At 46.0% G+C, this 21,318-nt stretch overlaps 2 protein-coding genes and 1 non-coding gene across 3 annotated transcripts; 1 reads left to right on the top strand and 2 right to left on the bottom strand.

Moving 5' to 3' along the window:
- The first annotated feature begins 7,304 nt into the window (after positions 1 to 7,304).
- MCCA (methylcrotonyl-CoA carboxylase alpha chain) lies at positions 7,305 to 13,629 on the top strand. Its single transcript, XM_048672394.2, has 16 exons — positions 7,305 to 7,746; positions 8,165 to 8,286; positions 8,471 to 8,618; positions 8,825 to 8,962; positions 9,370 to 9,465; positions 9,550 to 9,609; positions 9,843 to 9,935; positions 10,185 to 10,296; positions 10,989 to 11,093; positions 11,173 to 11,309; positions 11,544 to 11,769; positions 11,852 to 12,015; positions 12,167 to 12,283; positions 12,382 to 12,624; positions 12,712 to 12,807; positions 13,344 to 13,629. Exons 1-16 carry the CDS (start codon positions 7,405 to 7,407, stop codon positions 13,359 to 13,361), a joined length of 2,217 nt encoding a protein of 738 aa, XP_048528351.1. The 5' UTR covers positions 7,305 to 7,404; the 3' UTR covers positions 13,362 to 13,629.
- A 191-nt stretch (positions 13,630 to 13,820) lies between these two features.
- TRNAE-UUC (transfer RNA glutamic acid (anticodon UUC)) lies at positions 13,821 to 13,894 on the bottom strand. The gene has a single exon. It is a non-coding gene; the product is annotated as a tRNA-Glu (tRNA).
- A 4,259-nt stretch (positions 13,895 to 18,153) lies between these two features.
- Positions 18,154 to 20,713, bottom strand: LOC125507869 (epoxide hydrolase 3). Its single transcript, XM_048672393.2, has 4 exons — positions 20,325 to 20,713; positions 20,080 to 20,256; positions 19,011 to 19,249; positions 18,154 to 18,933 (listed from the first exon to the last, which is right to left on the bottom strand). Exons 1-4 carry the CDS (start codon positions 20,625 to 20,627, stop codon positions 18,642 to 18,644), a joined length of 1,011 nt encoding a protein of 336 aa, XP_048528350.1. The 5' UTR covers positions 20,628 to 20,713; the 3' UTR covers positions 18,154 to 18,641.
- Between the last annotated feature and the right edge of the window lie 605 nt (positions 20,714 to 21,318).

Below are 21,318 nucleotides of genomic sequence, written 5' to 3'. Positions count from 1 at the left end.
TTAATGGTACTTTCAAATGAGCACATACCTTGACATGATCTTGAAGGTGTTCAAGATGGATCAGTCAAAGAAGGAGTTCTTGCCTGAGTTGTAAGGTATGAAATTAAGACTTAAAGCTCGACCACGGCAGAAGAAAGAGGAAGGACGAAGGTCGTCCCCTATTCTTTTGTCATAGGCTCCATACGGTATGCCATGCTGAGTACCACACCTGATGTGTGCCTTGCCACATATTTGGCAAGAGGGTACAAAGGTGATCTAGGAGTAGATCACCAGATAGCGGTCTAAATTATCCTTAGAGGAATAAGGATATGTTTCTCGGTTATGGAGGTGATAAAGAGTTCGACGTAAAGAGTTACGTCGATGCAAGATTAACACCTATCCGGATAGCTCTGAGTAGAGATACCGGATACGTATAATGGAGCAACAATTTAGAATAGCTCCAAGTAGAACAGTTATTTGAAATGGCTCTAAATGTAGCGTAGTAGTTGCATCTACAAGATGACATAGAAATTTGCGAAGTACATACGGATCTGAATGCTGCAGACCCGTTGACTGAAACCTCTCTCACAAGCATAACATGATCAAACCCAGAACTCTTTGGGTGTTAGTCACATGGGGATGTGACCTTGAGTGTTAATCACATATCGATGTGAACTGGATTATTAACTCTAGTGCAAGTGGGAGACTGTTGGATATATGCCCTAGAGGCAATAATAAATTGGTTATTATTATATTTCCTTGTTCATGATAATCGTTTATTATCCATTCTAGAATTGTATTGATAGGAAACTCAGATACATCTGTGGATACATAGACAACACCATGTCCCTAGTAAGCCTCTAGTTTGACTAGCTCGTTGATCAATAGATGGTTACGGTTTCCTGACCATGGACATTGGATGTCGTTGATAACGGGATCACATCATTAGGAGAATGATGTGATGGACAAGACCCAATCCTAAGCCTAGCACAAGATCATGTAGTTCGTATGCTAAAGCTTTTCTAATGTCAAGTATCATTTCCTTAGACCATGAGATTGTGCAACTCCCGAATACCGTAGGAATGCTTTGGGTGTGCCAAACGTCACAACGTAACTGGGTGGCTATAAAGGTACACTACAGGTATCTCCGAAAGTGTCTGTTGGGTTGGCACGAATCGAGACTGGGATTTGTCACTCCGTGTAAACGGAGAGGTATCTCTGGGCCCACTCGGTAGGACATCATCATAATGTGCACAATGTGATCAAGGAGTTGATCACGGGATGATGTGTTACGGAACGAGTAAAGAGACTTGCCGGTAACGAGATTGAACAAGGTATCGGGATACCGACGATCGAATCTCGGGCAAGTATCGTACCGCTAGACAAAGGGAATTGTATACGGGATTGATTAAGTCCTTGACATCGTGGTTCATCCGATGAGATCATCGTGGAGCATGTGGGAGCCAACATGGGTATCCAGATCCCGCTGTTGGCTATTGACCGGAGAGGTGTCTCGGCCATGTCTACATGTTTCCCGAACCCGTAGGGTCTACACACTTAAGGTTCGATGACGCTAGGGTTATAGGGAAAGCATGTACGCGGTTACCGAATGTTGTTCGGATTCTCGGATGAGATCCCGGACGTCACGAGGAGTTCCGGAATGGTTCGGAGGTAAAGATTGATATATAGGAAGTATGGTTTTGGCCACCGGAAGTGTTCCGGGCATCACCGGTAGTGTACCGGGACCACCGGAGGGGTCCGGGGGTCCACCAGGTGGGGCCACCAGCCCCAGAGGCCTACATCGGACAATAGTGGGAAGGGACCAGCCCCTAGGTGGGCTGGGGCGCCTCCCACCAAGGCCCAAGGCACCTCCAAGAGGGGAGGGGGGCAAACCGTAGGGCAGATGGGCCCTAAGGCCCACCCCAGGTGCGCCTCCCCCTCTCCCCCTTGTGGCCGCCACCCAGATGGGATCTGGGGACTGCCGCCACCCCTAGGGAGGGAACCCTAGGTGGGGGCGCAGCCCCTCCCCTTCCCCTATATATACTTGAGGTATTGGAGGCTGCAAGACACACGAGATCCTCTCCCTCTTGGCGCAGCCCTACCTCTCTTCCTCCTCGTCTCTCGTAGTGCTTGGCGAAGCCCTGCTGGAGTCCCGCGCTCCTCCACCACCACCACGTCATCGTTCTGCTGCTGGATGGAGTCTTCCCCAACCTCTCCTTCTCCCCTTGCTGGATCAAGGCATAGGAGACGTCACCGGGCTGTACGTGTGTTGAACGCGGAGGTGCCGTCCGTTTGGCACTAGGATCATCGGTGATTTGAATCACGACGAGTATGACTCCATCAACCCCGTTCACTTGAACGCTTCCGCTTAGCGATCTACAAGGGTATGTAGATGCACTTTCCTTCCCCTCGTTGCTAGATTACTCCATAGATTGATCTTGGTGATGCGTAGAAAATTTTGAATTTCTACTACGTTCCCAACAGTATATTGGCCATCCAAGCTACCTCTTGACATTGTGTTGGGAGTCTCCAAAGATTGGATGAAATAAAACGAGGTCACAAGATATTCTTCAGAAATCCTCGCATGTGTTCTTTTCATTTTTACGGGGGTGTCGGTGCTCAACAACCTTCCCTCTTTGGATAGAAACCCGATATGACACTTAACGACCTCATTAGTCCCTTAATTGACTATCATGAACACCAAATCAATCCAGAGGCATAAATGCACTTTCAAGAGTTCTACATGTATCCGACCTCTCCCTTTGTAGGATACATACGTTGGTTAGAATCTCACAAAGTTTGTCATCAAATTGGATCAAACATGATACATTTTCCCACATCCTCTATTTTTATTGAAATAATTTTTGATGGTTAGAAACCTCAATCTAGCTATGCTTTAAACCAAATTTTACCGATGCACGTGCGCTCGGTTTATGAGGACAACATCATCCTTTTGGGCTTTTTATATGCGTGCTTTCCTAAAACTAGATGATGCCCGCGCGTTTGCGGAAACATGTTAAAACAAATGCATCAATAAATGCTTTAAAAAAAACTAATGAAAATACAAATATAAGAGGGTTCTTTGTTTATGTCCTAAAAACAATAAAACATAGTGACACAATATGATGCATAAAAAGAGAAACTTTTTTGGCACTGACATAATGTGACACCATCTTTTAACAAATATGTGAAGCGTGAACTATATATTTTTGCTCCAAGGGTCCAACATATATTGTTCATGACTACACAAAAGTTAGCACAAAAAAATAAATTGTGTCTAGCATTTATGAATTAATTCCCGGGGAAGAAAATACATGCATGATTTAATGAAGTGGCATAGTTTGCATGGTGATGCAAGAAGTGTAACTTATGAGTACATGCATAACTTTTAAGGTCAAAGATTTTGATCGGATGGCTACAAATAATTAAGGTGATGTGGAAGCACGTATGTTCAGAGACATCTAGTAATAGGGCTAGCTATTTAGATATAGTAGATAACAGCGTGTCCCCTAAGAAGTTGATGATGCCCAAGCGCTATCAATCACTTCGATAACTACCTAAAACAAAGCCATTATATCAGTTCAGTGGAATCATACCATACAACATTAAACTTAGAGAAACTGCTTGATGACCCACAAGTGTAGGGGATCTATCGTAGCCTTTTTGATAAGTAAGAGTGTCGAACCCAACGAGGAGCAGAAGGAAATGACAAGCGATTTTCAGCAAGGTATTCTCTGCAAGTACTGAAATTATCGGTAATAGATAGTTTTATGATAAGGTAATTTGTAACGGGTAACAAGTAATAAAAGTAAATAAGGTGCAGCAAGATGGCCCAATCCTTTTTATAGCAAAGGACAAGCCTGGACAAACTCTTATATAAAGGAAAGCGCTCCCGAGGACACGTGGGAATTATCGTCAAGCTAGTTTTCATCACGTTCATATGATTCGCGTTCGGTATTTTGATAATTTGATATGTGGGTGGACCGGTGCTTGGGTACTGTCCTTCCTTGGACAAGCATCCCACTTATAATTAACCCCTGTTGCAAGCATCCGCAACTACAACAGAAGTATTAAGGTAAACCTAACCATAGCATGAAACATATGGATCCAAATCAGCCCCTTACGAAGCAACGCATAAACTAGGGTTTAAGCTTCTGTCACTCTAGCAACCCATCATTTACTTATTACTTCCCAATGCCCTCCTCTAGGCCCAAACAATGGTGAAGTGTCATGTAGTCGACATTCACATGACACCACTAGAGGAAAGACAACGTACATCTCATCAAAATATCGAACGAATACCAAATTCACATGACTACTTATAGCAAGACTTCTCCCATGTCCTCAGGAGCAAACGTAACTACTCACAAATCATATTCATGTTCATAATCAGAGGGGTATTAATATGCATAAAGGATCTGAACATATGATCTTCCACCGAATAAACCAACTAGCATCAACTATAAAGAGTAATCAACACTACTAGCAACCCACATGTACCAATCTGAGGCTTTGGGACAAAGATTGGATACAAGAGATGAACTAGGGTTTGAGATGAGATGGTGCTGGTGAAGATGTTGATGGAGATTGACCCCTTCCCGATAAGATGATCGTCGGTGATGACAATGGTGATGATTTCCCCCTCCCGGAGGGAAGTTTCCCTGGCAGAACAGCTCCGCCGGAGCCCTAGATTGGTTCCGCCAAGGTTCCGCCTCGTGGTGGCGGAGTTTCGTCCCGTGAGCTTGCTTATGATTTTTTCCTCCACGAAAGACCTCATATAGCAGAAGATGGGCATCATAGGGCTGCCAGGGGGCCCACGAGGCAGGGGGCGCGCCCCCCACCCTCGTGGACGGTGGGTAGCCCCCCTCTGGTACTTCTTTTGCCCAATATTTTTTATATATTCTGAAACATGCTCCCGTGAAGTTTCAGGACTTTTGGATATGTGCAGAATAGGTCTATAATATTTGCTCATTTTCCAGCCCAAAATTCCAGTTGCCGGCATTCCCCCCTTCATGTAAACCTTATAAAATAAAAGAGAATAGTCATAAGTATTTTGACATAATGTGTAATAACAGCCCATGACGCAATAAATATCGATATAAAAGCATGATACAAAATGGACGTATCACTGCTCACATCGCCTAAAAGAAGTAGAAGTTTCAATTGAAGGATAATAATAGTGAGAAAAAGGATTGGAGCCAATAATACAATGGAGCTAGTAGAAGTTTCAATGTAGGGGTTTGTTGTCTTGTACCCCCAGCAAGACTTCTTTATTTTCCTTGTCACACTTGGCTCTTGAGCTTGGGATCTTGAACTTTCGATGATGTTTGTTGTGGGTGTTGTGGCTTTATAATATAAAACGGGGGAAACCCTTTTTCGTCATACGATGACTTCGTGCATCATAAACAAAACATTATTGAAAGGGTTGCATCCTTCACACGGTTATCAAACTAACAATCTTTTAAATATCAAAAATATGTTTTTACCGAGAATATGCATAAATGGGCATATCATTAATGGATTGACTAGATACAAGTCGACTGAAAAACATATATTGGGTAAGTCAATTTTGCCAGGACCAATCTGAAGCGTTAGACAAAAAACAAACGACCAGGTTACATTTTCTTCCTGAAAAATCGATCGTGTTCTTCTTCCTTCGCCGTGGCCGGGCCGCCTGCTGCCACCACCCACAACCAGCGGCGCTCCCGCGCCAGCCTTGCCCTCCCCTCAACCCCCACCTCCCCGACCATCCCTCTAAGCCTCACCGATCTCCAACTCCGATGCCGGTAGCCCCTACACCACAAGATAGATGCAGAGGCCTATATTCCCCGGCGAACCTGCACCCCCGCACCCCTAAGATAGACACGGTGCTTAGCTTCTTTGGTGAACTAATAGCCTCGATGCTCCAAGCACCCTCTGTTTCCTTCCCACCAAAAGTCGACCGACCTAAATTCCGTTCTCAGGTGAAATTAAAGAATAAGCGACTAAAGAAAGACATAATACAACCTTTCGACTTACAACTCCGCCCACACAACGACTACAACACAAATGACTTGTTTTTTTTTTCTAGGCAAAGGGAGCAAAAAATAACAGTAAAGACTATTTGTGATGACAATTATCAACAACTCCATATTCCTTCAGGTGGATATAGACGACCTCGGGTGTGTACTCTGCTCAAACGGCGTATCGAGCATTCTTCGAGGGCAAAACAAGGCTGCCAGGAGCATCTCAGTTATAGTCTTCTCTGGCTCCGCTGAGGATGAAATTCTTCGGGTGGCTAGTGCTACATAATAGGCGTTGGACGACAGATCGATTTGCAAGCTAGGGGGGGGGGGGGGTACAACATCAGCCGGAGTGCATCCTTTGCGATCAGCAGGCGAGGACATCAACCACCTTTTTATGCAATGCTCCTTCTCAAGGATGATTTGGCAGTTAGTGGCCCAGTAGTTGGTCTCGCCATCCGCCCCCCAGCTTGACTCTAGCGTGGTCGAATGGTGAGAAGAAGCGCATAACAATACCCCTTGCAAGCGTCGGGCAGAGCTAAATGCCCTGATCAACCTGGTGATGTTCTCAATATGGAAGGAAAGGAACGTCAGAACCTTCGACAACGAGTTATCGGTGGAGGCTGTAGCGGCATCTAAGATCCTTGCAGAATGGCGCATCTGGCAGCTTGCATGGAAGCAAAGGAATCGCGCCCTTGGGCGGGAGGTTGGTCAGAGTGAGACGTATATTGTTTTATGTGCTTTTAGGTGGTAGGCTAAGCTTTGGTCCTTGTAATACTGAATTTGCAAAGCCTCTCTCATTCTTAATGCAATGACATGCAAAAGCTTTTGCGTGTTTCGGAAACAGTGTAACAAAAAAATTGAGAAAATGTTAATTGGGGAACTCCTAGCAAACGTCCCCACAACCATTGGACCCTGATCACGTGGATGGCAATCTTATTAGAAATCGTTCGCATATTCTTTTGCGGCACATGGCAACCTTTTCTTCTGATAATGGCAAATCGAGTAAAATTGTCATGGCAAATTTAATCGAAATCGCATGGCAATTTGAGCGTTCGTCGGGAAAATGCTCTCCAGGGAATGTTTGCCAGGTATTCAAAATTTCACGGGAGATTTTGTGCAGTTTGATCCCAAATTCAAGCACGCGCATGCAACACGTGTGTTCACTGAGCAGTGTGGCCAGTCCGCGTCAGCCGTCAGCCCATCCCTCACCCGCCTCCGACATCGCTGGAGGAGGAAGAAACGTCGGGGACTCGTCGTCTCGTCCGTCCCCAGTCACCACGCTTATCCAGCCCAGCAGCCGCACCAAACCAAACAAACATATCCCCGACCAGGCCCATCGCCCCGCCACTCCGCCTCGCCCACTCCCCAGTCCCCACCCCACCCCACCACTCCGCCGCGCTCGGCTCGCACGCCACCGGCGATGGCCTCCCGCCTCCTCCGCCTGCACCACCACCTCCGGCGCCGGCGCCACCACTGCACGAGCCCCGTCCCCTGCAGGCTCCTCTCCTCCTCCGACGAACCACCGCGGTCCCAGACGGTGGAGAAGGTGCTGGTGGCCAACCGGGGGGAGATCGCGTGCCGGGTGATGCGGACGGCGCGGCGGCTCGGGATCGCCACCGTGGCCGTGTACAGCGACGCCGACCGCGCCGCGCTGCACGTGCGCGCCGCCGACGAGGCCGTCAGGCTCGGCCCGCCCCCCGCGCGGGAGAGCTACCTCAACGCCGACGCCATCGTCGACGCCGCCCTCCGCACCGGCGCCAAGGTACTACTGCCCCTCCAGCCGCAGCTCGTTACGCTTTGGCGAATGTGGCACTCGGATCAGCTAGCACCGCTTGCTGCTCTGTACGCTTAGCCTCGTCCCTTGCTTGGAATTCTGCCACATGATGCGCTCGCTGAGTTGTGTGCTGAACTGCTGATTGCCAAACGAGTGGCTGCTGCTGCGATCACGTTTTTTTGCTTTGCGATGCGGTCCTATAACAGTCCCATCCCAACTGTCCAATGTTCGTCATTCGTTAGGATTAACAACATAACTGAAACCCCCTAAAAGACATTACTGATTATTACTTCTGGACTACTGCATTTTTGGTTTTGGTGTGCATTTGCCAATTTATGTGCTACGTCGTGGTGTGTCATGATGGGATACTATTTTTCTGAAGCCTGACAGATATATGTTCTTGTAGGCAATCCACCCTGGATATGGGTTTCTTTCAGAGAGCGCAGATTTCGCTCAGCTCTGCGAAGCTGAGGGGCTAACGTTTATTGGGCCACCGCCATCTGCAATCCGAGATATGGGTGATAAGAGGTAAATATTCTTGCCATGTAGTTTGCATAAATGTTACACCCTCTGTTGCTACTTGCTAAATATAAAACGTTTTGGCAGTTCAATTTAAACTGCCAAAACGTCTTACATTTAGAAACAGTGGCAGTACCCCCTTTTTTTGGTATACATCGGGCAATACGTTCTAAGGACATTCTGTAAAAAATAGCGCGTCAAAGAGGATCATGGGTGCTGCTGGTGTACCGCTTGTTCCAGGCTACCATGGGGCTGACCAAGACATTGAGTTGTTAAAACTTGAAGCTGATAAGATTGGATATCCAGTTTTGATTAAACCCACACACGGTGGAGGGGGCAAGGTACGCTGGGAAGGCTTTGTTACAATGTTATTTAAAGTTTCCAATTTTATGCAGAGTGGAATGCATTTGTGTATGCAGTCGTAGGTTCTCTTGTGTGTGAGTCACATGATCAAATTTAAGAGCGTGCTTATTCATAACATCGCTCATCTCAATTAAGTCTTCTGTTCTCTATGTTCTTCTTTTGATCTTTGATCTTTGCATTCAAGGGGATGAGAATAGTTCAAGGGCCTGATGACTTTGTGGATTCTGTACGGAGTGCTCAACGTGAAGCTGCAGCATCATTTGGTATAGACACACTGTTGATTGAGAAGTATATTACTCAACCCAGACATATAGAAGTCCAGGTAACATTCTGATTTCATTCCTTCCACAATCCTTCTCTCAATGCGCGCAGGTCCTCGGTTGATGTGATATAAACTACCATTTGTGTACTCTCTGAACAGTCAAACAAGTATTTATAGATGCAGTTTCAGTCTGATATCTACTGATTTGTTTGTTTGCTCCTTCTTGTTAGTCGTTACTCCATAAGACTCGAATGATATTTGCATTCACTATTATGAATAATGAATTATAACGAACTTATACTTGCCATTTCGTTTTAATTTATGCCCTGTGTTATTAATGGGTACCACTTCTTTTGATTACTTTTTCTTATGATTGTACAAACTTATTGCAACAGCTTGCCTAAATTGATCTACTCAGACGATCAAAAGAAACATGATGGTTAATGTGGCACTATTTCAATATGTAGGTATTTGGTGACAAACATGGAAATGCTATTCACCTTTACGAGAGGGACTGCAGTCTACAAAGAAGGCATCAGAAGATCATCGAGGAAGCACCAGCTGTAAGGCTTTATTACCTGTCAATGCCACGGTTTCCCTTTGAAGAAAGTAACATTTAACGTTAACCGTTTATGTACTGACTGCAGCCAAATGTGACAACTGAATTTCGGACTCATATTGGTGAAGCTGCTGTGTCGGCTGCGAAGGTGACATACTTGATATTTCTACACAATATTGCATGCTGTGATTGAAGATGTTGATCTGATGCTCTTATGTTTTCAGTTCATTACACTGTTTAGTTCATTCACTATTTATGAAACAGTACCCAATTTAACACTTTCAAGCTACAAAACCCCCCACCCTATGTTCTGCAATAGTTATTCTGTTTAATCTTTATATTTTATACACAGGGTCACTTATTGGATTCTTTGTGTTGAAGGCAGTTGGTTACTACAGTGCTGGAACAGTGGAGTTTATTGTGGATACTCTTTCAGGAGAATTCTATTTCATGGAGATGAATACTCGACTCCAGGTACTATGTTTATGAGTATCAGTTGATCATATAGATGCTTTAGTACCTTGTAAAACCCAAAAGTGCAAGAACCATAAAGGTGGAATAATATGTTCAAATCTAGCAGACAAGCCTGAGTGATCACATATGTTATTCCATCTGTATATGGAATTATGGATAGCCTTGTAACCACGTTTAGCTTAAATACAAAAAAGTATGTGCTAGCTTCCATACTCTCGCTCTCTCTCAAATTCACCTTGATCTTTGAAGGTTGAACACCCAGTAACAGAGATGATCGTCGGTCAAGATCTTGTGGAGTGGCAAATACGTGTTGCAAATGGAGAGCGCCTGCCATTATCTCAGGAGCAGGTTCCATTAAACGGTAAGCCCTGCAGAGCATTCATGTTCTCATCCTCAACACTAATATATGTTTAAGCTTCATCACATAACCATCTCTTCTAGCCGTATTTGTGTTATGCTTCGAAGATCCAACCTCTATCAGTTAGCCTGATAGTACTGTACATCATGCTGTTGATGCAAGCATTGTTTTATGCTTTATTTGTGCTTAAACTCATTAAGCAGGTCTCTTAGTGAGTAAGCAAAATTGACTTGCTTATTGCTGTTCACTTCTCTAGCTTATTGCCTTGTTGGATCTATTTATCATCCAGAAGAGAAAAGGAATCCAACCATTCTCTAGAAGCGGGTCAGAACCTTTTATGCATCTAACAAATACGCACAGAATCTGAAAAAAAAAGAGATCCATGGGCACTAGCACCCAGGACATATTTTTGTAGAAGGAGCCACCTGGGTGAGGCGCCAGAAATCCGCTCCCGACTGGAGTCGAACCCTGGGCGCAGGGTGCACATAATCTGAATGTCTTCTCTTGATACTTGAGCTAATATTCATTAACCTTAATTTATGTAAAATGAATAATATTAGTTATTCTAAGTTACTTACTCAAATTATATGGGTGATCTTAGGTTCTATATTTATGTTGGTATCATTAACAATTAAAAATCATAATGCCAGTTAAAGTAAGAACTATTTGTTAACCATCAGTGTACCTTGATCCAGGACATGCATTTGAGGCCCGAATATACGCCGAAAATGTTCCAAGAGGGTTTCTTCCTGCAACAGGGACCTTACATCACTATCGACCAGTCCTGTCTTCCCCAACAGGTAAGTTTTGGAGATATCCAGCGACAGAATTTTTACTAGTTATTTTTCGGTGTGGTGTTGGTAACATATTCTTGATCAGTAAGAGTTGAAACTGGAGTCGAAGAAGGAGATGCTGTCAGCATGCATTATGATCCCATGATAGCCAAACTTGTCGTTTGGGGTGAAAGTCGCAATGCTGCACTAGTCAAGCTAAAGAACTGTTTGTCGGACTTTCAGGTATATATGCCCATCACCTTAATTTACACTTCTATATAGAAGTCTTCTCTCTTTGATTTTTAATATATTTTAGTGTCCTCTTTCTGCTGATCAATTATTAATTTTTCCACGAGCCCTAGTTACTTGGAAATTTACTACTAATTATCGTTTGCGAAAAAACTGCCAACTTAAGGATTCTGATGTGGTACTTCTGATCATTCCGTCCCTATCATGCTGTAGTTAATGAATAGACAGATTGCAGGTTTGCCTACAAATGTTGCTTTCCTTCAAGAACTCGCAGGCCATAATGCCTTCGAAAGAGGCCTAGTTGATACACATTTCATTGAGCGGTACAAAGATGATTTTCAAAGTACTTCTGCTAAGGCCTCGGGTGAAGCACATGATGCAGCTAAGCTCGGTGCAATTTTGGCTGCTGCCTGCATTTGTAAAAAGGATCACATTAGCTCCGAAGAATCTCTTCGTATGTCATGTGCCTGCCCTTTTGTTTTGTCACTCAACAACATTGGCAACATGACCTGATATTGACATATGTTTGTCGGTAGGTGACAAGACGCTTTCGGTATGGTATACCCGTCCACCTTTCAGGATGCATCACTCTGCGAAGCGTTTGATGGAATTTGAGTTAGATGAAGAACTTGAGGGGTTGAGTGATGAGCTCCTTAAATTATTGGTTACATATAGATCTGATGGAGGCTACTTCATTGAGGTGATTAATTAACACACAGAACCTCTTATGCTTTTGGTTTGTTTAATTGTAAAACCTTGGAAGCTTCTTTGCTGAGGTGTGAATACTAATACAAGTTTGTAACACTTGACCAATACCTTCACTCATTGTTCCCCTTGTGACTTGTGACCAGACTGAAGATGGCTCTTCTCCTGGTTTTGATGTCAAAGTAGATGGTAGGAGTGAACATGATTTCCGGGTTGAAGTTGGTGGTGTGCAAACAGACGTGACATTAGCATTTTATTCAAAGGTTACGCCCTGATACCTTCTATGGAGGTTGGAGCTTATTCATTAGTTTCTTCTGACTGTTATTTCATCACTGAATTTTTCTTCCGCTGCTGTTTTCAGGATAATAGCAAACATATACACATCTGGCATGGGAAGCATCACCATCATTACAGGCAAACCATGAGGGCTGAGCATTTACTCGATGATAGTTCTCAACCTAGCCAGGCTTCCGAGGGAAGGTCACATCCAAAAGGGAGTGTATTGGCACCAATGGCTGGTTTGGTCGTTAAGGTTCTGGTTAAGGATGGGGTACACGTGGAAGATGGTCAGCCTGTCATGGTTATAGAAGCAATGAAGATGGAGGTCCGAATGAACTTGCTGACGATGTTTTGTAAATTGTTGATCAAATTAGTCAATGCTGACATAACTCTCTTGTATTCCTTCTATCAGCACGTTGTGAAGGCGCCTTGGGCAGGTTATATAGAAGGGCTGAAGGCTACCGCTGGACAACAAGTTTTTGACTCCAGTGTCCTTTTCACTGTCAAGGTATGCATTAACAATTGACCATATCTTTGAATTTTACACTTTGTTTTCCATTTTGTCACAACAAAGTGTATCCCAAGTCTACGTTTGGCCATCATTATACTTTGACCCATACCGATGAAAGTCTTGAGAAGTATTCAAACCTAGAAGATTGGATCCATTTGTTACCATTTATGTAAAATTTCTCTGTCTCTAACGAGCTGAACTAAACAGTAATGTTCGACAATGTGAATATTTGAGTTAACAGAAACAGTGGTGGTAGCGGTGCACCTCATTTTCTCCTGGAGGCTGCGAGTTTCAACCCCACCTAGAGAGCCCTATAATGGTTTTCTGGTAAACCAGGATCCCGTGTCGAACTAAATAAAACCAAACGTCTCAGGAGTAAATAATGTTCCCATTTTGCAACACTGGAAAATGTGCCGTCATTCAGTATACAAATATAATCACTTAGCTTTTCTGGTGATTCCCCATCAACTTGTATTTTGTCCTTAGCTTTTCTGGTGATTCCCCATCAACTTGTATTTTTTTCCTTTCTCCAGGATAAGAGCACAAACTGATGAACCAAGAAATTGGAGCCACGCATCAGAATTCAAGTGGCGACTCCGCCTTTCAGAAAGAAGAATAAGCAAAAAAGCAGCTGGAGATCATTCTGTGACTAAATAATACTAGGTGATCTCCCTAGTTAGCTGGAGATCATATCTTCCGGCACCCATTTCCTGTATAGCGTGTACATTAGTGTCAGTGGCATTGTGCAATGTAACAAATCATGTGAGTATGTAACGCAATTTGTCTGCCTTGCATTGTCCAACGTGAACCTTCTTGATAGCTAGTTTTCAAAAGTTTAAATTTCGGTAGCAGGAGCTGCAATTTAAATTTAGGTATAAGTTGAAAGAACAGAAAAAAATTGGAAATTTAGGTATAGTTGAAAGAATAGAAAAAAATTGGAAATTTAGGTATAGTTGAAAGAATAGAAAAAAATTGGAAATTTAGGTATAGTTGAAAGAATAGAAAAAAGGCTCCATTGCCGGGATTTGAACCCGGGTCGCCTGGGTGAAAGCCAGGTATCCTAACCGGGCTGGACGACAATGGATTTGTGAAATGAAAGGATTAGGTTCGAACATGAGATACTCGGTGACCCAGAATGGTGTTTTTCGTACCTAACTGTTAGAAAAGAATACAGTTCTAATAACAATGAATTTTGTGACCTGATAAAAAAATTGGAAATGAGAACTGTCTGGTTGCATTTTTTCTTAATTTTGGAAAATGAGGATTAAGCCTCACACAAGATGACTAAACACATATACCCTAAAAAAGAAAAAGGTCCATTTTACTACCCTGAATAAAATTGGTGATTCACATTGAAAAAAGTCCATTTTACTACCCTGAGTAAAGTGGGTGGTTCGCTTTACCCCCGATCTATTTTTCGGTTCCTATACCCCCCTAAACAATCTCATACCGGACAAAAAAGCACCCTAGGTGGTTTACCCAGACCAGATGATGACGTGGACACAGTCAAAGGTGGTATCTGACCTGCCGGTGGGTCCCACTCATCAGTTTTTTTTTAAAAAAGAAACAGAAAAAAGAAAAAAAGGGTGGCCCCCTACTGCAGTACTAGCCGGCCACAGCGGCGGTAGCTGGTGCTCGCGGAGCCGGCAGGCGGCCGTGGCGGGCGGAGCCGGCGCGCCCCGAGCGCGGCCAGGCGCAGTGACGGGTTCGCGCGCACGAGGGCAGAGCGGCACGGACCGGCTTGGGCGCGGACTGGACTGCGTGCGCAAGGGCAGAGCATGCGTGGTCGGAACCGGCGAGCGGAGCCGGTGTGCGTCGAGCGGGGGAGGCTGGGCGCGGCCAAGCTCAACGATGGGTTCACGCACGCGAGGGTAGAGCGGCTTGGACCGGCTTGGGCGCGGACAGGGCCGCGCGCGCGAGGGCAGAGCGGGGGCGGTCGGAGCCGGCGGGCGGCCGGGGACGACGACACGAGCAGCGCGTGAGGGCGGCTGGGGTCCACAGCGCAAGCTCGGCGAGGAGGCGGGGCGGCGCAGGCGCGCGGCCGGAGCGGCGACGGGGCGGACGGCGCCGGAGCCAATGTCGCGGATGAGCGAGGCGAGGTCGAGCGGGATGCTCACCGAGAGCGCCACGGCAAACGGCGGGGCGGCGTAGCCGCGGGAGGAGGCGGGCCAGCGGGGTGGAGCAGGTGGCGACGCGGCTCGTCGGCGGGGTTGCGCTGGAGCCGGAACGATGCGCGAGGGAGCGACGGGGATGCCCACGCCCGACCTGACAAGGAGGGCCCACCGAGGTCAAAACCACCGTTGACTAGTGCCACATCAGCAGCGAGTGGAGACAAACCAGCCAGGGAGGTGTTTTGTCTGGTTTTGGTTTGTTTGGGGGATAGAAGGAGCCAAAAAATAGATCAGGGGGTAAAGTGAACCACCCACTTTATTCAGGATAGTAAAATGGACTTTTTTCGTTCACATTACCCCCTCATCTATTTTTCTGTTCTTTTCACCCCCTAAACAAACCCATACCGGATGAAAGAACCCCTGGGTGGTTTGTCTCCATTTGCTCCTGATGTGGCATTAGTCAACAGTGGTTTTGACCTGCAGGTGGGCCTCCCTTGGCAGGTGCGGCTGAGATTGATGGGTGGGGCCTAGACTTGACGACCTTGTTCGTAGCGTGCTAATAAGAATTGACAGGGAAGGAGCGGCTGTTCTCGAAGAGCTTCTGGAGTATTATTATTATCTCCAGAAACCCGTGTGAGGGGACTTATTCTTGTGGCTGAATGGTTTATTTTGTCGGGAAAGACGGCAGTTGACACATGCGGAAGATGTCCAGCCGGTTAACAGGGCAATCATGTCAACTGGAGCGCCGACTGACGTTGAACTGTACAAGAAGCTGTAGGAGGCAAATTCAGAAAAGCAATGCTCGTTGGAAGCGGCCTCCGGAGGGAGCATATATGCTGAATGGCGATGCGGCCTACAATCAGAGCACATATTTTACCGGGGATTTATTGCAGGTCAATAGCTCCTGTGTGACATCTTTGAGATAAATTGAATAAGGAGCGACGTAGTTAACGAAAATATCTCTAGTGCGACGTATTTGCAGCCAACTATAGCTTCAATGCGACATTGCCCTGTTTAACCATGAAATGCAAAACACAAGGGGTCAGTGGTTTGAGTTATGACACGCGGGACCCATCAGTTATCCACATGAATGTGGGACCCACCACTTACTCACATGCGTGCGGAACCCACAACTTATCCACATAAGCATGCTTGTGCTCATCCCGCTCATCAGTGTGCCCCGACCCGAGCCATCCACGAGCCCGAGTCAGCCCACCCCCATTGCTTGCACTTCCCCTTTCCCCTTTCCCCACCTTGTTCTCCCTCTTCTCTGGCAACGAAGCGCGCCGCCGATGAGTGATGTCTAGCTCAACTTCGGCCTCCCGTCAATCATGGCCGCAGTACGGTCCAATGCCGTTGACAAGATGCCCCGATTGCCCGCGCATGGAGCCTCTGAAGGGTTTGACTTGTGTGAAGGAGGAAAATGGCAACCGTGGGCGCGAGTTCATCAAATGCTTGAGCAGGCCACAACTGGGGCAGGTTAGATCCGTGTACCACACCAAGCAGCTTATCTAAATTCTCCTGATGTTTTTATTTTTCCATCGAATTTGGGCGGTGGATCTGATCTAGGGTTCATGCCGCCGTCGCCCCCTGTTTACCTTGTTTTTCAGGTTCTGAAGAAATGTGGACATTTCGAGTGGCTCCCCTTGTTGTTGTTGCACCAACCACCCTTCGTAATGTCAATAAGCTTCAACGAGCTTTTCTTTGGTCTGGCTCCGATACGACGGCCGGGACAAAATGTAAGGTGAATTGGGAGATTGTTTGCCGACCGCATGAGTATGGAGGCCTTGGGGTTCTCAACACCGACAATTTTGTGCGTGCTTTGTGCTTGAGGTGGCCATGGTTCAAGTGGAAGGAGCCAAGCAAGATGTGGGTGGGGATGGGAAACCCGTGTGATGAGGAGGACCTTAACTTCTTCTATGCCTCGACAACCATCAGAGCGGGCAACGGGATGAGGACCCCTTTTCGGGAGCCCCCCTGGCTACTTGGGCGCAAGCGCATTGATATTGCCCCGCTCATCTTTCAGGCCTCATCGAGGAAGATTTGGAAGGTGGGGGAGGCCCTAAAGTACGACAATGGATTCTCAAGATCAACCCAGAAACCATTGTTACCGTTGAGCACATCTGTCAATTTTTCACCCTTTGGATGCTGCTTCAGGAGATCCATCTTGATGGACTTGTTGAGGATGACATTGTCTGGAAGCATACTCTCAGTGGCCACTACTCGGCGGCTTCCGCCTACAAAGCGCAATTCCTCGTCATGGTCCTCTCTCCCATGGACCAAATGGTGTGGAAGGTTTGGGCACCGTCAAAGGTCAAGTTTTTTGCTTCGTTGGCAATTCAAGATCGAATATGGACTGCCGATAGGTTGGCTAAAAGGGGACGGCCAAACTGCGGCCTTTGCCCCCTTTGTGGGAGGGTGCAAGAATGTGGACCCCACCTCTTCTACAAATGCCGTTACTCTCTTCAGTTGTGGAACTTGGTCATCAAGAAATTTCGCCTTGAGGATTGGGACACCTCCACTTGTCATATGGAGGACAATGTTGAGGATTGGTGGGCAAGCCGAACCGGTGCTCACACGCGTGATAGGAAGGCAATGGCCTCTCTCACCATGCTAGTTTCGTGGTCCATATGGAATGAGCAGAATGCACGGGTATTTCGGCACAAGAGCGCGCCCCCACCGATCTTGCTAAACATCATCTTGGGGGAGGCGAAACTTTGGGTCATCGCCGGGGCAAAGAAGTTAGGGTCAATTGTATTGCGAGAGTAATCATTCCTGTCGCTTTTTGGGTGAATTGTAACAAATTTTATCCTCCTTCTTAATTAATATATGAGACAAATCTTTTGCCTCGGTTTAAAAAAAATAAAAAATTTAACAACGCCCTCGACGCTGTTATGGCCGAATCAAGTGCAGCAAGAGATGGGCTTGCTAGACCAGCAGATGGGGCACCATAAAAATCATACTTCAATCTGATTGTGCTCATCAAGTTATCGGAACTTTACATGATAGTGGATTCTCATCAACAGCAAGTTCTGCAGTACGGTTCTGATGATGCTAGTTTTGAATTCTGTCCAAGAGAAGCCAATTTGGATGCCCATGAGAAGCCAATTTGGATGCTAGGTCTTCTAGTAATTCTGCAAATATTGTATTCTGGGTCGATGAACCCACTACTTCTCTTTTGAACGGTGTAACTATTATTGCCAATCAATAAAGCTAGCCGGATGGCTTCCCGTAAAAAAAAGACAACATTGAGGTATTTATTATCGTTTCATAAGGATATAAACAACATTAAGTTGCCATTTTTCTTCAATACTATCTCCATGTTCACTGTTCAGTACAAGATCTCCGAACATAGGCTGCTCAGCAACTAGAATTTTAGAATCTATACATTCCAACACAATCTTATTCCATACCCCCTCCGTCCGAAAAAGCCTGTCCCCCAAATAAATGTATTTAACATCAAATTAGTGCTAGATACATCCATTTAAGGGATAAGCTTGGGACAAGTTTTTTCGAACGGAGGGAGTACCACATTAGAAAGGAGTTCACCTTCGAAGGTCCCCTTTGTATTCTGTTAACCAGGAGTACACTTTATTGAAGCCTATCTCTGACATTTATTTGAGTATGTCGGTCCACCAGCTTTATATTTCAGTTTAGAAAAGACAACTTTCACAATCTAAAACAAGCTCATACACTATCTTTTTAGTTTTTACTCGGTTCTTAGTTACCCACCTCCTCGCCAACTTCGTTCTTATTATGTGCTTCCTCTCCAGAAAGCTTGTCCAGGAAGGACAGTATCTCAGAGTTCACCCTCTCGGCCTGCTCTTGCTGGAGGAAATGGTGTCCTTCAATGATGGAAACCTCAAGATCAGGAACATTGGACTTGAAACCCCCGCTCTCGATGTAGCGCTTGACTCCAAAGGACTCGACACCGATGTCCTTCTCACCCCCGATGAACTTCGCAGGCACCATGATCTTTGCACCATGCCAGGGCGCAGTAAGCTTCCAGTTCCTGTGTTTGACGTGAATTCGTGCGTATGAGCTACATAAAATGGAAACCATAGGAAGAATGTAAGCAATGAAGTTTACGTGTCCATGGCGCGGTAGTAGTTGAGGGGTCCTGTGAAGCCAGACTTCTGAAACTTCTCGGCATACTGTCCCAGTTCTTCCTCCGACATCCAAGGAAGTGGGGATGATGATGCCTCAAAAAAATCTATGACCTCTACTCCAGGAGGGGCAGCAAGGTCATCTAATTGAAGGGAGTAGAACTTCTTTAGGACAGTTGCGACATCGTACCGAGCAAATGCCTTTTCAGCTCTTCCAGGCTCCTGCAGGGATGAGCTTTAAATAAGGCGAAGTTGGTATGCAGATCATGACTGCAACTACAAGGCAAATATATGCTCATCTTAGCGATAATTCAACCCAGAGCCAGGTGGACAGTACCGCGATTTAAAAAGAAAAAAAGTTCGAAAAATTCCAATTTTTTTTGTGGTGCAAGATGCTCCTGTGCGTGAACTCCTTGCAAAATTTTGTGAAGTTTGGACATTTCAGGAGCTCGTCCAAAATTTGTCTTTTTTGCCACGAGCTCTAACTTCACAAAATTTTGCACGGAGTTCACGCACAGAAGCATCTTGCACCACAAAAAACATTGATTTTTTTAACCTTTTCCCCTTTCAAAACGCTGTACTGTTCATGTCTGGGCTCATCTGAGTGCGGGCACCAAATCGCCGCGCTCTCATCTTGGTGCCATCCTGGACCTTAGACTGTAGTTTTGGACCCACAAAAATAATCTTAGCGTTTGTGTCCTGATTATAGAATGTTACCCTGGCAAAATGTTAATAGATGATGTATTTGTTCTAATTTTCAGAAAACAATTTGGATCATAATTTAGATGCATAATATCGGTTAATAAATCTATGCTTCTTCAGCATAGAAGTTCAAAGATTCAAACCAATTAGCCCCCTCGTATCAGCATCTGCTTCATAATTTTTCCTTTGAACATTTGCTTCAGTTTGTATGTGATTAATTTCCATTTCAGTATTTCACACAACCAATTCACTGCTTCCATGCTGTATCAGGTCCCCCCCATGGCATTGGCAAGAAGAAGAATGAATGCTGAAATTAAGTCAGAATACACCTGGAACAAGGATCACAGCACCTGGAACTGCGTGATGTAGAACCCATCGCCGCGCGCGGCGAACATCTCCGCCATCGGACGAGGGGAGCGGGGGAAGAACGGGATCCCCAGCGCGACGACGGCGCGCACCCGGTCCGGCCGGAACAGGCAGAAGTGCCACGCCACCTGCGCGCCCCAGTCGTGCCCCACCACCACCACCTGCGCCAGCGCCGGCGTCAGTGCGTCACTCGCGGCGGCCAAGGAAAAAGAAACCAAGAGGTACGCACCTTTGGGAGGCGGAGGTGGTCGAGGAGCGCGACGACGTCGCCGACGACGTGGAGCATGGTGTAGGCGGCGGGGTCCGCGGGGGCGTCGGAGTCGCCGTAGCCGCGGAGGTCGGGGGCGAGGGCGCGGAAGCCGCGGGCGGCGAGAGCGGCCATCTGGTGGCGCCAGGAGAGCCAGAGCTCCGGGAAGCCGTGGAGGAGGAGCACCGCCGGGCCGTCGGCGGGGCCCTGCTCGGCGACGTGGAGGGAGACGCCGTTGACGTCGGCGTTCCAGTGCCGCACCTCGCCTGCACCGCCGGACTCCATGGTTGGGTTGACTCTCACTCGCCTCGCCGGCCGAGCGTGCTTTGTCGGACTCGGCTTCAGTGTTTTTGTTTTTTCGAGGGACGGCTTCGGTGGTTTTGAAGAGCAAAGTCACCGAGCGATCTGTCATTTGTGGAGTCAGACTGACATAAGCAATGAGGTCAGCTTCAGCGACTTTGAGAGCACAGCCACCGAGCAATCTGCCGTTCATTCTACATCAAACGCACATGATCCACTCAAGGAAAATGAAAAAAGGAAAACGCCGAGACGTGCAGTCTCGAGCTTTCAGGTGACATGAATAGCAGAATCGTTGCACTGGACACTTTCCAGTTTGAAGATTTCACAATAATTTTTCGGAAATGATAAATCCTAAACATCCGGATTTTAAGCATGACAACGAAACGTTTTTCATGATAATTTTAGTTCACGCGAGATTGATAAAACATGACAATTATCTGACAGAAAAACAAACAGAGACAAAATTGCCATATTTTAATAACTAAACTTGTCACCTCGTTTCAACTAAAATTGCCATGAAAAAACGTTCAGGATGACATGCTTAAAATCCGAACATTCAGGATTTACTGGGGTCCTAATTCTTTTTGATCTCTTACTGAATAAAGAAGGCAACAATTGAACTTTGATTACAAAAGGAAAAAACTGACCCCGTTACAGAAGAAGAAATAATAGCACA

This window comes from Triticum urartu, chromosome 5A, assembly GCF_056163025.1.
Source record: "Triticum urartu cultivar PI428250 chromosome 5A, HENAU_Tu73, whole genome shotgun sequence".
NCBI classification, from domain to species: Eukaryota; Viridiplantae; Streptophyta; class Magnoliopsida; order Poales; family Poaceae; genus Triticum; species Triticum urartu.
Note: the sequence above shows the minus strand (reverse complement) of the source record. Positions and strands in the feature narration are given on the sequence as shown.